The 16226-nt window shown below is 41.6% G+C and overlaps 1 protein-coding gene across 8 annotated transcripts in view; it reads left to right on the forward strand.

Annotated features, from left to right (window-relative positions):
- FGGY (FGGY carbohydrate kinase domain containing) overlaps positions 1 to 15341 on the forward strand; it is a 182879-nt gene extending 167538 nt beyond the window's left edge. For 6 of the 8 annotated variants that reach the window (XM_069738118.1, XM_069738117.1, XM_069738119.1 and 3 more), the window contains 2 exons: positions 13154 to 13215; positions 15098 to 15341. In XM_069738118.1, coding sequence (XP_069594219.1) covers positions 13154 to 13215; positions 15098 to 15179 — 144 coding nt within the window. In that variant the 3' untranslated portion in view covers positions 15180 to 15341. Of the gene's footprint in view, positions 1 to 13153; positions 13216 to 14818 lie in introns of all 8 variants that reach the window. The other 2 variants (XM_069738116.1, XM_069738120.1) reach the window with 1 other exon arrangement.
- Positions 15342 to 16226: the final 885 nt, after the last annotated feature.

A 16226-nucleotide genomic window follows, 5' to 3' on the forward strand; every position in this document is an offset into this window, starting at 1 on the left:
AGTTGAAGATAAGGTCTGGAAGACCAAGCAAAATTTCAGTGAGAGCTGCCTGTAGGATTGATGGAGAGGCAAATCAGAACCCTTCCTTGACTGCAGAAGACCTTCAGAAAGATTTAGCAAACTCTGGAGTTGTGGTACATTGTTCTACTGTTCAGAGATACCTGCAAAAATATGGCCTTCATGAAAGAGTCATCAGAAGAAAACCTCTCCTCTATTCTCAACATAAAATTATGCACTGGAAGTATGCAAATGAAGATCTAAACAAGCCTGATACAGTTTGGTAACAAGCATTTTGGAAACTAGTCCTCTGGAAAGATGAGGTTAAAATAGAAGTCTTTGGCCACAATAATCAAGGCATGTGTGGAGAAAAAAGGGCACAGAATTTCAGGAAAATAACATCTTGCCAACCATCAAGCATGGGGGTGGATCAATCATGCTTTGGGGTTGTATTGCAGCCAGTGCCACAGGGAACATTTCATGGGTAGAGGCAAGAACGGATTCAATGAAATTTCAACAAATTCTTGATGCAAACATTACACCATCTGTAAAAAAGTTGAAGTTGAAAAGAGGATGGCTTCTGCAAATGGAAAATGATCCTAAATGCATGTCAAAATCCACAATAGACAACGTCAAAAGGCACAAGCTGAAGATTTTACAATGGCCTTCACAGTCCCCTGATCTGATCATCATTGAAAATCTGTGGCTTGACCTCAAAATAGCAGTGCCTGCAAGATGACCCAGGAATCTCACAGAACTGGAAAAAAAATCCAAGGAAGAATGGATGAAAATCCCTCAAACAAGGATTAAAAGACTCTTGTCTGGCTACAAAAAGCGTTTACAAGCTGTAATGCTTTCAATAGGGGGTACTACTAGATACTAACCATGCAGGATGCACCAACTTTTGCATCTGTCCATTTTCCTTTTTATAATTTTTAAAATGTAAAAGATGAAATATATGTAAATATATTTTTGTTTAAAATACAAAAGAAATGTGTTATATTTAACTTTCGGCCTTTTAGAGATCATTTCATCTTCAACTTGCTTAACTGTTCACAATAACAGTAATTTTGACGAAGGGTGCACAAACTTTTACATGCCACTGTACATTCCAACACATCTCCTGCACAGATCTTGGTTTGGCTATTTTTTTTTATAATGTACAATAAGGAATTAAATACACTCAATTAAATACACTCGTATAGTTGACCTCCTATAGTGCAGGTCTATCATTAGTTTTACGGTATGTGATCTAAAGATTACACTTCCCAGCATGTGAATCACCAGAGCAAACTCTGCACAGAAAAACAAAAACAGGCTAGACAATCAGGTCTAAAGATACCTTCACACATAACGATATCGTTAATGATATCGTTGCTTTTTGTGACGTAGCAACGATATCGTTAAGGAAATCGTTATGTGTGACAGCGACCAACGATCAGGCCCCTGCTGGGAGATCGTTGGTCGCTGAACAAAGTCCAGAACTTTATTTCGTCGCTGGATCTCCCGTGGACATCGCTGGATCGGCGTGTGTGACACCGATCCAGCGATGTCTTCACTGGTAACCAGGGTAAACATCGGGTAACTAAGCGCAGGGCCGCGCTTAGTAACCCGATGTTTACCCTGGTTACCAGCGTAAAAGTAAAAAAAAAAAAACACTACATACTTACCTACCGCTGTCTGTCCCCGGCGCTCTGCTTCTCTGCACTCCTCCTGTACTGGCTGTGAGCGTCGGTCAGCCGGAAAGCAGAGCAGTGACGTCACCGCTCTGCTTTCCGGCCGCTGTGCTCACAGCCAGTACAGGAGGAGTGCAGAGCACAGCGCTGGAGGACAGACAGCGGTAGGTAAGTATGTAGTGTTTGTTTTTTTTTACTTTTACACTGGTAACCAGGGTAAACATCGGGTTACTAAGCGCGGCCCTGCGCTTAGTAACCCGATGTTTACCCTGGTTACCCGGGGACTTCGGGATCGTTGGTCGCTGGAGAGCGGTCTGTGTGACAGCTCTCCAGCGACCAAACAGCGACGCTGCAGCGATCCGGATCGTTGTCGGTGTCGCTGCAGCGTCGCTTAATGTGAAGGGGCCTTAAAGCCTGCAGATTGTGAATAATGCTCTGGCAGTAGCACAGGTTGGTGAACTTTGTGCAAATCTGTAGATAGGCGGTAGTGTACATAAAGCTGGCCAAACACATTAGACCAAATTTGTACCAAAATTGACATTAAAATCCAGCATGGGCACTTACTGTATGCTCCACTTTGCTGACCTGCAGCACTGCTTCCCTGCTCTAGTTACTCCTGAACATTTACAGATTGTAATTTACAGCTACAATGTATCAGATATACATTGTGGGATATTTGATACAACTGTGGATTCCTGTAATGCGGAATGCCAGAGCTGTTTTGATAAAATTCCTCAACACAACTCCACTGCGCTCTCATGGCAGATGCATGGGGGTCACATAATTAGTATTTCAGCCAAAATGGAAATGAAGTGGTGGAAAAATGAGTCTTTGGTTTTACGGTCTCAGGTTATCAGGAACACATTTCCTCAGGAATTTTATGTTAAACTCTTGATGTCAGCGAGCATACAGTGTGTGGATGTACACTGCACAGGCCGGACTATGATGAACAGTCTGACCCCTGTGTGGCACAGCAGAGCTGGTGCGGGGCTGATGGATGTTGTCCAGATTAGCAACAGTGTCTTTATACAAGTAATGACTAGAAAAGAGAATTACAGGATTTTTTTTTTTTTTTTAAACTTTAAGATAACTTAAGAAAAGTTAAAAAAATCTTTCAATAGTCCAGAGTCAGGGGTCCTGGTGGTGCCAGAATTAATTCCTTAATTACCTTAAGGTACCGTCACACATAACGATTTTGTTGCTTTTTGTGACGTAGCAACGATATCGTTAACGAAATAGTTATGCTTGACAGCGACCAACGATAAGGCCCCTGCTGGGTGATTGTTGGTCGCTGCGAATGATCAGGACCTTTATTTGGTCGCTGATCACCCGCTGTCATCGCTGAATCGGCGTGTGTGATGGCGATCCAGTGATGTGTTACAATGGTAACCAGGGTAAACATCGGGTTACTAAGCGCGGCCCTGCGCTTAGTAACCCGATGTTTACCCTGGTTACCCAGGGACTTCGGCATCATGGGTCGCTGGAGAGCTGTCTATCTTCCACCAGGGAAAAGGGCATTGATACCTTCATTACCCTAAACCACCAGGGAAAAGGGCATTGGCACCTTCATTACCCTAAACCACCAGGGAAGAGGGCATTGGCACCTTCATTACCCTAAACCACCAGGGAAGAGGGCATTGGCACCTTCATTACCCTAAACCACCAGGGAAGAGGGCATTGGCACCTTCATTACCCTAAACCACCAGGGAAGAGGGCATTGGCACCTTCATTTCCCTAAACCACCAGGGAAGAGGGCATTGGCACCTTCATTACCCTAAACCACCAGGGAAGAGGCCATTGGCACCTTCATTTCCCTAAACCACCAGGGAAGAGGGCATTGGCACCTTCATTACCCTAAACCACCAGGGAAGAGGGCATTGATACCTTCATTACCCTAAACCACTAGGGAAAAGGGCATTGGCACCTTCATTACCCTAAACCACCAGGGAAGAGGGCATTGGCACCTTCATTTTCCTAAACCACCAGGGAAGAGGGCATTGGCACCTTCATTATCCTAAACCACCAGGGAAAAGGGCAGTTATACCTTCATTACCCTAAACCAGGTGTCCCCAACTCCAGTCCTCAAGGCCCACCAACATTTCATGTTTTCAGGATTTCCTTAGTCTTGCCCAGGTAATAATTGCATCACCTGTGCAATGCAAAGGAAATCCTGAAAACATGACCTGTTGGTGGGCCTTGAGGACTGGAGTTGGGGACCTCTGCCCTAAACCACCAGGGAAGAGGGCAGTGGCACTTTCATTATCCTAAACCACCAGGGAAGAGGGCATTGGCACCTTCATTATCCTAAACCACCATGGAAGAGGGCATTGGCACCTTCATTACCCTAAACCACCAGGGAAGAGGGCATTGGCACCTTCATTACCCTAAACCACCAGGGAAAAGGGCATTGGCACCTTCATTACTCTAAACCACCAGGGAAGAGGGCATTGGCACCTTCATTATCCTAAACCACCAGGGAAGAGGGCATTGGCACCTTCATTACCCTAAACCACCAGGGAAGAGGGCAGTTATACCTTCATTACCCTAAACCACCAGGGAAGAGGGCATTGGCACCTTCATTACCCTAAACCACCAGGGAAGAGGGCAGTTATAACTTCATTACCCTAAACCACCAGGGAAGAGGGCATTTATACCTTCATTACCCTAAACCACCAGGGAAGAGGGCATTTATACCTTCATTACCCTAAACCACCAGGGAAGAGGGCATTGGCACCTTCATTACCCTAAACCACCAGGGAAGATGGCATTGGCACCTTCATTACCCTAAACCACCAGGGAAGAGGGCATTGGCACCTTCATTACCCTAAACCACCAGGGAAGAGGGCAGTTATACCTTCATTACCCTAAACCACCAGGGAAGAGGGCATTGGCACCTTCATTACCCTAAACCACCAGGGAAGAGGGCATTGGCACCTTCATTACCCTAAACCACCAGGGAAGAGGGCATTGGCACCTTCATTACCCTAAACCACCAGGGTAGAGGGCATTGGCACGTTTATTACCCTACACCACCAGGGAAGAGGGCATTGGCACCTTCATTACCCTAAACCACCAGGGAAGAGGGCATTGGCACGTTTATTATCCTAAACCACCAGGGAAGAGGGCATGATACCTTCATTACCCTAAACCACCAGGGAAGAGGGCATTGGCACGTTTATTACCCTAAACCACCAGGGAAGAGGGCAGTTATTCCCCTATTAACCTTAACCTCCCGGGAAGCAGACATTTTTGCCTTCATTGACCTAGACCACTAGGGAAACAGGATTTTCAGTGAATGGTGTCATCATAATCTGTGGCGCTGTACTCTGTTCATGTCCACCATTACTGGGCCACTGCTTTAAGTTTACTGGTACCATTAGATTTCACATACATATTAGTGACCACAGGCAGATTCAAGGTTGGGTTCGTTTTCATTTTCTCAGACAGAGTTTAAGAATCTCCTAAACATTGTTTCCCTCCTCCACACTGGTCTCCCGAGGAGCAGGGGATATTCTAAACACTTCCCAGATGTGGCAGGCTCATAACACACAGCGCATAACCCTTCTCTGACAGCGGCCGGCATGGTTTGTATTTACTCTATAGTGCAATAGGATATTGTATAATCCCTGCAGACACAAATATTTACAGTCCCGTATCCATGGAAACCAATGGAAACATTCAAATACAGAAAATCCACTTGAGCAGTAAGAAACAGAATGCACAGATTAATGAAGATTTCCTATAAACACTCGCTAACATGAAGCATATGATATGAAGGAAGAAGTATGATAATTCAGAAAACATAATAGACAACCTCAGGGGCAGACATATCATTGGTGCAACCTGTGCGGCCGCACAGGGGCCCAAGAGGTAAAGGGGCACATTTCTATTTCAAAATCAGGTGGAATTTTTCATTTTTAGGAGATCTTGGGCTGCAAATAGCCTATATACTGTTCTCGCACAGGAGCCCTTTTCTGACTATATCCGCCAGCGGACAACCCCAAACCTAAAATGAAAAGACATAGTAATGTATGTACTTAAATATTGACCTAATATTCTGATTCAGTTCCTGTTTGCTTTGTTTTTTTTTCTCTGTTCCCCATATCTGGAGTCATTACCCATTCATTTATTATGCCACATGGCATTGTCACAGGATGAAAGCTGACACTTAGCCAAAAAAATGTCTCATTCAATGCAGAAGTTACATAGTCATATTTGTGTACATAGGAGCAGTATTATAGTAGTTATATTCTTGTACATAGGGGCAGTATTATAGTAGTTATATTCTTGTACATAGGAGCAGTATTATAGTAGTTATATTCTTGTACATAGGGGCAGTATTATAGTAGTTATATTCTTGTACATAGGGGCAGTATTATAGTAGTTATATTCTTGTACATAGGAGCAGTATTATAGTAGTTATATTCTTGTACATAGGGGCAGTATTATAGTAGTTATATTCTTGTACATAGGGGCAGTATTATAGTAGTTATATTCTTGTACATAGGGGCAGTATTATAGTAGTTATATTCTTGTACATAGGAGCAGTATTATAGTAGTTATATTCTTGTACATAGGAGCAGTATTATAGTAGTTATATTCTTGTACACGGGGGCAGTATTATAGTAGTTATATTCTTGTACATAGGAGCAGTATTATAGTAGTTATAGTCTTGTACATAGGGGCAGTATTATAGTAGTTATATTCTTGTACATAGAGGCAGTATTATAGTAGTTATATTCTTGTACATAGGAGCAGTATTATAGTAGTTATATTTTTGTACATAGGAGCAGTATTATAGTAGTTATATTCTTGTACACGGGGGCAGTATTATAGTAGTTATATTCTTGTACATAGGAGCAGTATTATAGTAGCTATATTCTTGTACATAGGGGACAGTATTATAGTAGTTATATTCTTGTACATAGAGGCAGTATTATAGTAGTTATATTCTTGTACATGGGGGCAGTATTATAGCAGTTATATTCTTGTACATAGAGGCAGTATTATAGTAGTTATATTCTTGTACATAGGGGCAGTATTATAGCAGTTATATTCTTGTACATAGAGGCAGTATTATAGTAGTTATATTCTTGTACATGGGGGCAGTATTATAGTAGTTATATTCTTGTACATAGGGGCAGAATTATAGTAGTTATATTCTTGTACATAGGGGCAGAATTATAGTAGTTATATTCTTGTACATAGGGGCAGTATTATAGTAGTTATATTCTTGTACATAGGGGCAGAATTATAGTAGTTATATTCTTGTACATAGGGGCAGAATTATAGTAGTTATATTCTTGTACATAGGGGCAGAATTATAGTAGTTATATTCTTGTACATAGGGGCAGTATTATAGTAGTTATATTCTTGTACATAGGGGCAGAATTATAGTAGTTATATTCTTGTACATAGGGGCAGAATTATAGTAGTTATATTCTTGTACATAGGGGCAGTATTATAGTAGTTATATTCTTGTACATAGGGGCAGTATTATAGTAGTTATATTCTTGTACATAGGGGCAGTATTATAGTAGTTATATTCTTGTAACATAGTAACATAGTAACATAGTTAGTAAGGCCGAAAAAAGACATTTTTCCATCCAGTTCAGCCTATATTCCATCATAATAAATACCCAGATCTACGTCCTTCTACAGAACCTAATAATTGTATGATACAATATTGTTCTGCTCCAGGAAGACATCCAGGCCTCTCTTGAACCCCTCGACTGAGTTCGCCATCACCACCTCCTCAGGCAAGCAATTCCAGATTCTCACTGCCCTAACAGTAAAGAATCCTCTTCTATGTTGGTGGAAAAACCTTCTCTCCTCCAGACGCAAAGAATGCCCCCTTGTGCCCGTCACCTTCCTTGGTATAAACAGATCCTCAGCGAGATATTTGTATTGTCCCCTTATATACTTATACATGGTTATTAGATCGCCCCTCAGTCGTCTTTTTTCTAGACTAAATAATCCTAATTTCGCTAATCTATCTGGGTATTGTAGTTCTCCCATCCCCTTTATTAATTTTGTTGCCCTCCTTTGTACTCTCTCTAGTTCCATTATATCCTTCCTGAGCACCGGTGCCCAAAACTGGACACAGTACTCCATGTGCGGTCTAACTAGGGATTTGTACAGAGGCAAATAAGATTGCTATAAGTCGCTATAAGATTGCACCATAGGGGCAGGATTATAGTAGTTATATTCTTGTACATAGGGGGCATACATTATAGTAGTTAGAACTTTAGCATTCATCTCAAGGCTGATCACTGTATCATTACTTGAAAAATTATAAGGTTGCACCATTAATTATTAAGAATTATAACTCTAGAGAACATTGAAACTGCATTGCTGCCATAGACAATGGGAAGGAAAAACTCTATACAATGTTTATATGAAATATTCACCTGCAAAATTGTTATGAAAAATACATTAAAAAGAAGGTACATAGAGCATAGGTTGGCCAACATATATGTGAGCCTAACTACCAACGTCAAGGCGTCCTTCAAAGTTGGGACCCTATCCTGAAATGTAACCTCTCCTGGGCAAAAAATGCCTACAATTTCTGGGGCAAGAATGGACAAGCTAACTACTTAAAGGGAACCTGTCACCCCGTTTTTTGAGATTGAGATATAAATACTGTTAAATAGGGCCTGCGCTGTGTGTTACTATAGTGTATGTAGTGTACCCCGATTCCCCACCTATGCTGAGAAATACATTACCAAAGTCGCCGTTTTCGCCTGTGAATCAGGCTGGTCAGGTCGAGTTTGCATCTCGGCTTTGGGAAAATGGCCGCCACGATCTCTAATGCGCACGCGCGGCATCCCGCGGCCATTTTCCTGAAGCCCCGTGCAGCAGAGCACTCGATCTGCGCACGCGCGGCCCCAGGAAGATGGCCGCCCCCACCGATGACAGGGGCAATAGCGCAGAACGCGCGCTTTTGCTTCACGTGCGCGCAGGGGATTCGGAACTCTGGACATGCGCACACCACTACGCCACCAACGGAAAGCTGGGGAAGAAAAGAGCGATGTCACCACGCCCACCCGACCTGACCAGCCTGATTGACAGGCGAAAACGGCGACTTTGGTAATGTATTTCTCAGCATAGGTGGGGAATCGGGGTACACTACATACACTATAGTAACACAGCGCAGGCCCTATTTAACAGTATTTATATCTCAATCTCAAAAAACGGGGTGACAGGTTCCCTTTAAAGTTTCCTGTGGATGATGGGAGTGGGAGTGCACATGTCCAAAAAGAGTTTGATACATATAGATAAAAAAAAGCAGCACATCTAAGCTAGTGTAAACAGGTGGTAACCAAAAATGTATAAAATTAAATTTTAGAAAATTAAAGAGCAACTCCAATCACTAAGAGTAATTATATAGTTAGAGAAAAAGGACCAGTACATCTAGGACCAGTACATCTAGGACCAGTACATCTAGGACCAGTACATCTAGGACCAGTACATCTAGGCAAGTGTGAACAGATGCCAACCAAAAAACGTATAACTTGAAAAGCTATAAGATTGCACCATGAATTACTAAGTATTTATTCTTAGTAATTCATGGTGCAACCTCATAGTTTTTCAAGTTATACGTTTTTTGGTTGGCATCTGTTCACACTTGCCTAGATGTATTGGTCCTAGATGTACTGGTCCTAGATGTGCTGGTCCTAGATGTACTGGTCCTAGATGTGCTGGTCCTAGATGTACTGGTCCTAGATGTATTGGTCCTAGATGTACTGGTCCTAGATGTGCTGGTCCTAGATGTACTGGTCCTAGATGTACTGGTCCTAGATGTACTGGTCCTAGATGTATTGGTCCTAGATGTACTGGTCCTAGATGTGCTGGTCCTAGATGTACTGGTCCTAGATGTATTGGTCCTAGATGTACTGGTCCTAGATGTGCTGGTCCTAGATGTACTGGTCCTAGATGTACTGGTCCTAGATGTACTGGTCCTAGATGTACTGGTCCTAGATGTACTGGTCCTAGATGTGCTGGTCCTAGATGTACTGGTCCTAGATGTGCTGGTCCTAGATGTACTGGTCCTAGATGTACTGGTCCTAGATGTACTGGTCCTAGATGTACTGGTCCTAGATGTACTGGTCCTAGATGTGCTGGTCCTAGATGTACTGGTCCTAGATGTACTGGTCCTAGATGTACTGGTCCTAGATGTACTGGTCCTAGATGTACTGGTCCTTTTTCTCTAACTATATAGTCTTAGTGATTGGAATTGCTCTTTAATTTTCTGGCTCACCAGTTATACTGTAAACTCCCCCAGATTATGATTAAAGGACAAGGAAACTTTCCCTGATGTCTTCTCTCCTTGTGAATCTGTTTTCAGATGAATCATCCCCAGTGATATTTGGGTGAATTGTTTTCTTCTTTCTTGGGGCACAGAAGTCGCGGAGCGGTCTTTGTTTACTTGCCTCAGGCCAAGCCGCGACACAACAAGAGGGGCCTGAAGTGCTGAATAAACCCCTTTATGCTCAGTGCCGGTCATCAACTTCTTCTTGTTCTGCTCTGACCCCGTCCACTTGCTTAGAAGTCTACACTCCCCGTGTTTATTTATAGAAGCGCATTGTGGAACAGAAAAATAAGAAAAAAAGGATCCATCTAAAACTGTAAGAACCCTCATGAAGAATGAGGGCTTTGTGAGTGGCTAGAGTGTCCATTCAGCCCCTTACAATGTCTCCCTATGTAGGATTTAATATTTAACCTGGACGTGGGTGTTAATAGGGTCATGTTATGTTTAATGAGCTGTCACAAGTGTTATGCGTCATGTTCAATTGTGAACCCACAAAGACAGACGGAAAAGACTAATGAGGGACACGACACAATTATATCTCTTGCCTCCATTTTTAGGTATTAAAAGGTTATTCCCCTTTAAGATAAAATCTCTTGAATTGTCCAGAAGTTGTTTAATAGTCTATTTACCCAGTTCTTCGTTATATCTGTCATAGGAAAAGCCAAAATGGCCGTAGTTAAATCGTCAATACTAATTGGGCAAGATATCAGCTATCCACAGGAAAGTTAATAACTTGCTAATTGCTCAGGGTGCAACCATTGGGAACCCCTATCAATCCCTAGATGGAGCCACAGCACAAATTGACAGGCACTATTCCATTTTAATGGTAAAGTTCAGAGATTAGGATCTGGATCAAGAGGGTTCCAGGGGGAGGACCCCCAGCAATCAGCAAGTTATGACCTATTCTGTGCGAAGGTGATAACCTGCCTAGTTGGGAACAAGCTTGCACAAATCCAAATCTATGGCTGGTTCTACATGTTCAGCAGTTTCAGAATATAATTAAATGTTTGTGAAATTCTTTCTGCAGCCACCACTAGGGGGGGCTCACTACATACAGATTTATACAGCCACCACTAGAGGGAGCTCACTGCATACAGATTTATACAGCCACCACTAGAGGGAGCTCACTGCATACAGATTTATACAGCCACCACTAGGGGGAGCTCACTACATACAGATTTATCCGGTCACCACTAGAGGGAGCTCACTACATACAGATTTATCCGGTCACCACTAGGGGGAGCTCACTACATACAGATTTATCCGGTCACCACTAGGGGGAGCTTACTGCATACAGATTTATACAGTCACCACTAGGGGGAGCTCACTGTATACAGATTTATTAGGGTATGTGCCCATTATCGGGAACTACTGCAGGTTTGACGCTGCGTATTTATGTAGTGTCCGACCCGCAGTGGAGAGCTGTGACAGCAGGGTGGATGGGATTCCTAGTGTTGGCTTCAGGATAAAGAAAATAATTTGACTTTATGGAGGAGATTTACTAGAATTCTGGAACAGCTTGTAAAAAAAAAATGTTGTACTTGTGAGTCAAATTTATTGTGTAATTTATTGTGTAATTTAGTCACTTTTTAGATATTTTTGAAAAGTATCTAAAAGGGGGTAATGGCATAAAGCACTCTAGGTCTGCTAATGACATACCAAGCAAACCAAGAGGTGGCATAATGAAGTGTCTACCATGTCTAGCAAGATGTGTCAAAATCGTCCTACAGCGTGTGCCATATTTTCTGTGTCATTGAGTTTTATCCTTTCTAGATTTACAACAGTGATCTTAAATCGGCCCTATGTCTATACGGTAACAAGGGGTAAAAAATGGAGCTCTAACCTCCATAATGAAATATTAAGAAATGGATCAAACATAAACATTCATGAATCAAATGTAAAAACCAAGATGTAAAAAGATGAAGATTCCCTTTATCATCTTCCTGATTCTCGTCCTTCCATCTTCACCTTCCGGGAGCTTTGATTTATTTTTTGGAAGGCGCTGTTCTCAATGTCACCATTTAATTTTTCTGCATTGAATTTTTTTTTTAAAATGTGGGTTAAAAAGAACGGAAACATAATTACATTTTATCGTTCACAGCTGGGGGGGGGGGTGCTTTAAGAGGATATCCAATATTTTTTTTATTTTATTTATATATTCTTTCTTTTACTTTTTCTAAAATAAAAAAAGTGATTAAATAAAATAAAAATGTGGTTAGTGTTACTATATTCTGAGACTGATAACTGTTTTATTTTATTCATAGAGCGGCGTATGGGTTTGTTTTTTTATGGAGTGTGCTGTAGTATTTATTGTTACTACTTTGAGGTACCTCTAACTTTTTTTTTATTTCTTTTTACTTCATTTTATTTCATTTATTTTTTTCTAGCATTTTTTTTTCACACAGTGATGAATATGCGGCTCCACCCCTATGGGAGGTGGAGCTGCATATTCATGACTGTAATGGGCGGCACCACGTGACCGCTCATACTGGAGAAGCTGCGGCCAGGATAGGACGCTGCGAGGGAGCCGGGTGAGTATTTTATTAACAGCGGGCGGAGCGCACAGGGGGTGGGGACAGGGATCTTTATTTTAAACACGGGGGGGGAGGGAAAAGGATTTTTCATATCTTCTTTCCAGCGAACGCTGCTGGAGAGAAGATATGAATGGCGGCTTCAGCACCAGATGCAGGGGACAGCGCTTATCTCTAGCGCTGTCTCCTGCACGCTCCGTGTGGTACCCAGTCTTCACACGGGCGGCACACGTGAGCTCACGGACACGGATAACTCCGGTACCGAAAAAAAAAATTATCTGGACGTGTGAGACTGGCCTAACAATGCAACGACATGACGAGAATCTACAAAACTAATTGTATACTAAATAGCTGCAAGTCAAATGGATGCATGAGCTAGAAAAGATGATTGTCTATAAAATGATGGGAGTCTGACAATCAAGCTGTAGTGGATTAAGAACTTGAAAACGTTGTTACTCTTTTTTTTTCTGGTCAGTGTAGAATCTTCTCCGACCTCAGTAGTTACAGGTCAATCCTGCGATTGAGTCAGACACTGAGTAATTTTCTAATGACTTGTCCCCCACTGTTGATTAGTAAACTTTTTACATTTACAGCAAGCGCAGTTGCCCTACCAATTCTGATTTTCTCTCTGTTAACAGGAAGCAATGCAGAAAATGGCCAAGGTTGGAAAGATTGTCCTTCCAAACTCTGAACACAAAAGGTATTTTTTCCAGAAATGCAATTACCGTGGTTCCTATAAAACACAGAGCCCCTCGTCTGAGCACCTGCAAGGCACACACCAGTATATGAAAGCAATGATGAGGAGTGAATAACTGGTCTGTGAATGGTTCACTGGGACTCATTTCCACTAATAATACTCCACCCTGCTGCACAATTACTGAGGGCCAAACTCATTATCTCTGCTATTAGCGAAACCTCATCGCCATCTAGTGGCAGATTGTGAAGTTGCATTCATTGTTGCCTGCGCGCCTGGTTTTCTTTTGTGTACTTTTGTGCATTCTGCGCCTTTATTTTATTATTGTGCACCCTATTCATTATTCTATGTTATATGTGCTCACCTGTTTTTCTTTTTCTTTGCTTTCAACTTTGTGGGTTTATTTAGCGATTCCAGATTTTTTTCAGCGGACTCTTTATGTTCGGCTGTTTAAAAAGCCACAAAATATGTCACATCTCCGCTCCATTACACCCTTCCACCCTCCTCTTAGAGTAATGTTCTGCACATTAAGCAAAAAAAATCCCATTTTGCCACATTTTGAAAAAGAGGCCACTTTTTTGCCCAAAAAGTTGGTAAAAAGTCTATGTTGAATTTGCAGTCAATTCCTCAACCATGTGTGCCATTTTGACGAATCTGGCTCGTTAAATGTAAAAAAAAAAATGTCTGTGGGCGTCTTCTTGATGACCACACTTCTTTGGCTAAAAAGACTAGATTTATACAGTGGGAAGAAAAATGGAGAGGTACAGGAACAAAAGAAAAACAACGCTGGCTCCAAGAACAACAAAAAAAAAAAAAACATTTATGGAAGGTGACAGGTCCACTTTAAAGGGACACTGTCACCTGGATTTGGAGGGAACAATCTTCAGCCATGGAGGCGGGGTTTTGGGGTTTTTGATTCACCCTTTCCTTACCCGCTGGCTGCATGCTGGCTGCAATATTGGATTGAAGTTCATTCTCTGTCCTCCATAGTACACGCCTGCGCAAGGGAAGATTGCATTGCGCAGGCGTGTACTACGGAGGACATAGAATGAACTTCAATCCAATATTGCAGCCAGCATGAAGCCAGCGGGTAAGGAAAGGGTGAATCAAAAACCCCAAAACCCCGCCTCCATGGCTGAAGATTGTTCCCTCCAAATTCAGGTGACAGTGTCCCTTTAAGAAGTTGAACCACTTTTTAGCAACAGCCCATTAGAAGGTTATGTGCACACGCTGCGGATCTGCAGCGTTTCCGCACCTGCGGATCCGCAGCGGTTTCCCATGAGTTTACAGTACCATGTTAACCTATGGGAAACGAAATCCGCAGTGCACATGCTGCGGAAAAAACTACGCGGAAACGCAGCGGTTTATTTTCCACACCTGCTCCAATAGAAAACTGCAGGTGTAAAGCCGCAGCGGAGTCCGCAGCAGAAAACGCGATAAATCCGCAGGAAAAACCGCAGCAGTTTTGCACTGCGGTTTTTCCAAATCCGCTGCGGAAAAATCCGCAGTCCTCCAGAAGACGTGTGCACACATACCCTAAAGCTAATTTCTATAGTACTGCCACTGATGAGTAGGACTAATCTATGTTCACATGTTTTCCGTTGAGCAGATTCCATGAGAAAAAGTATCAAGTATTTCTGAAACTCTACAAGCACCAGAGGGAATATCAGGCTATAATGAATGGATGTTAATTGCAAGAAGATGGATCAGGACAATGGGACCACCGCGGAACTGGAAGGGACCATATCCAATACAGTGTTTAAAGAAAAATAAAAATCTACATATGTTGCAAACCATAAGATAGTAAATGTAAAACAAATAATCTTTATTATAATACTTTTTTTTTTGAGTAGGACTAATCTATGTTCACATGTTTTCCGTTGAGCAGATTCTATGAGAAAAAGTATCAAGTATTTCTGAAACTCTACAAGCACCAGAGGGAATATCAGGCTATAATGAATGGATGTTAATTGCAAGAAGATGGATCAGGACAATGGGACCACCGCGGAACTGGAAGGGACCATATCCAATACAGTGTTTAAAGAAAAATAAAAATCTACATATGTTGCAAACCATAAGATAGTAAATGTAAAACAAATAATCTTTATTATAATACTTTTTTTTTTTTTTTTTTAAATACACTTTTAAAAAAAAGAGAATAATATATAGGGCACATCCACACAGAAATAGGAGCTGCAAACTACATGGATAAGTACTGAAGCATAGTAAATAAATCATCTACACTGACAGGCATATTATACAAGGGTAGTGCAAAATCACCCAAAATATACAGTGAGTAAGGACGGAAACTAGAAAGCAGTACTTAAGGTAAATCCCATAGTTATTGCTGCGTGTTACTACTTACCCCCATTATTTGTGGCTCACTTTGGCGGTTGTGTTGTATTTACCTTTATGTATCTGTTTTCTTTGCTTACTGACTATTCAGTGTATATTTTGGGTGTTTTTACCCCCTGCTCTTTGCTGGATTTTACTTCACACTGCTCGTCTTTATTTACTATGTATCATTACTCATCCATATAGTTTGCAATTCATGCTTCTATGTAGATGTCCCCTCCATATTATTCTGTTATTTTGGATAAGGATAAGGGATTTTATGCGTATAGTTTTATTTTCTGTACTGTACAACCAGAGGAAATAAACGCTATTCCATGTGTGATATATAAGAAACCCTGCGTCTTTGTGTTCCAAGCACTACCCGCAAGAATGAAGCACTAAAATATGTATAATAGTAACAAAATATTTATTTTACATTCTGCAGTATTTGTTAGAGTTTATCACTATAACATGCATATTACACATAGTGCTACTTTCTTTATTTTTCTTTCTTTATTTTTTTTTATATAGCGCTAACATATTCCGCAGCGCTTTACAGTTTTGCACACATTATCATCACTGTCCCCGATGGGGCTCACAATCTAGAATCCCTATTGGTATGTCTTTGGAATGTGGGAGGAAACCGGAGTACCCGGAGGAAACCCACACAAACACGGAGAGAA

The sequence above is a fragment of the Ranitomeya imitator genome, chromosome 8 (genome assembly GCF_032444005.1).
Source record: "Ranitomeya imitator isolate aRanImi1 chromosome 8, aRanImi1.pri, whole genome shotgun sequence".
Lineage (NCBI taxonomy): Eukaryota > Metazoa > Chordata > Amphibia > Anura > Dendrobatidae > Ranitomeya > Ranitomeya imitator.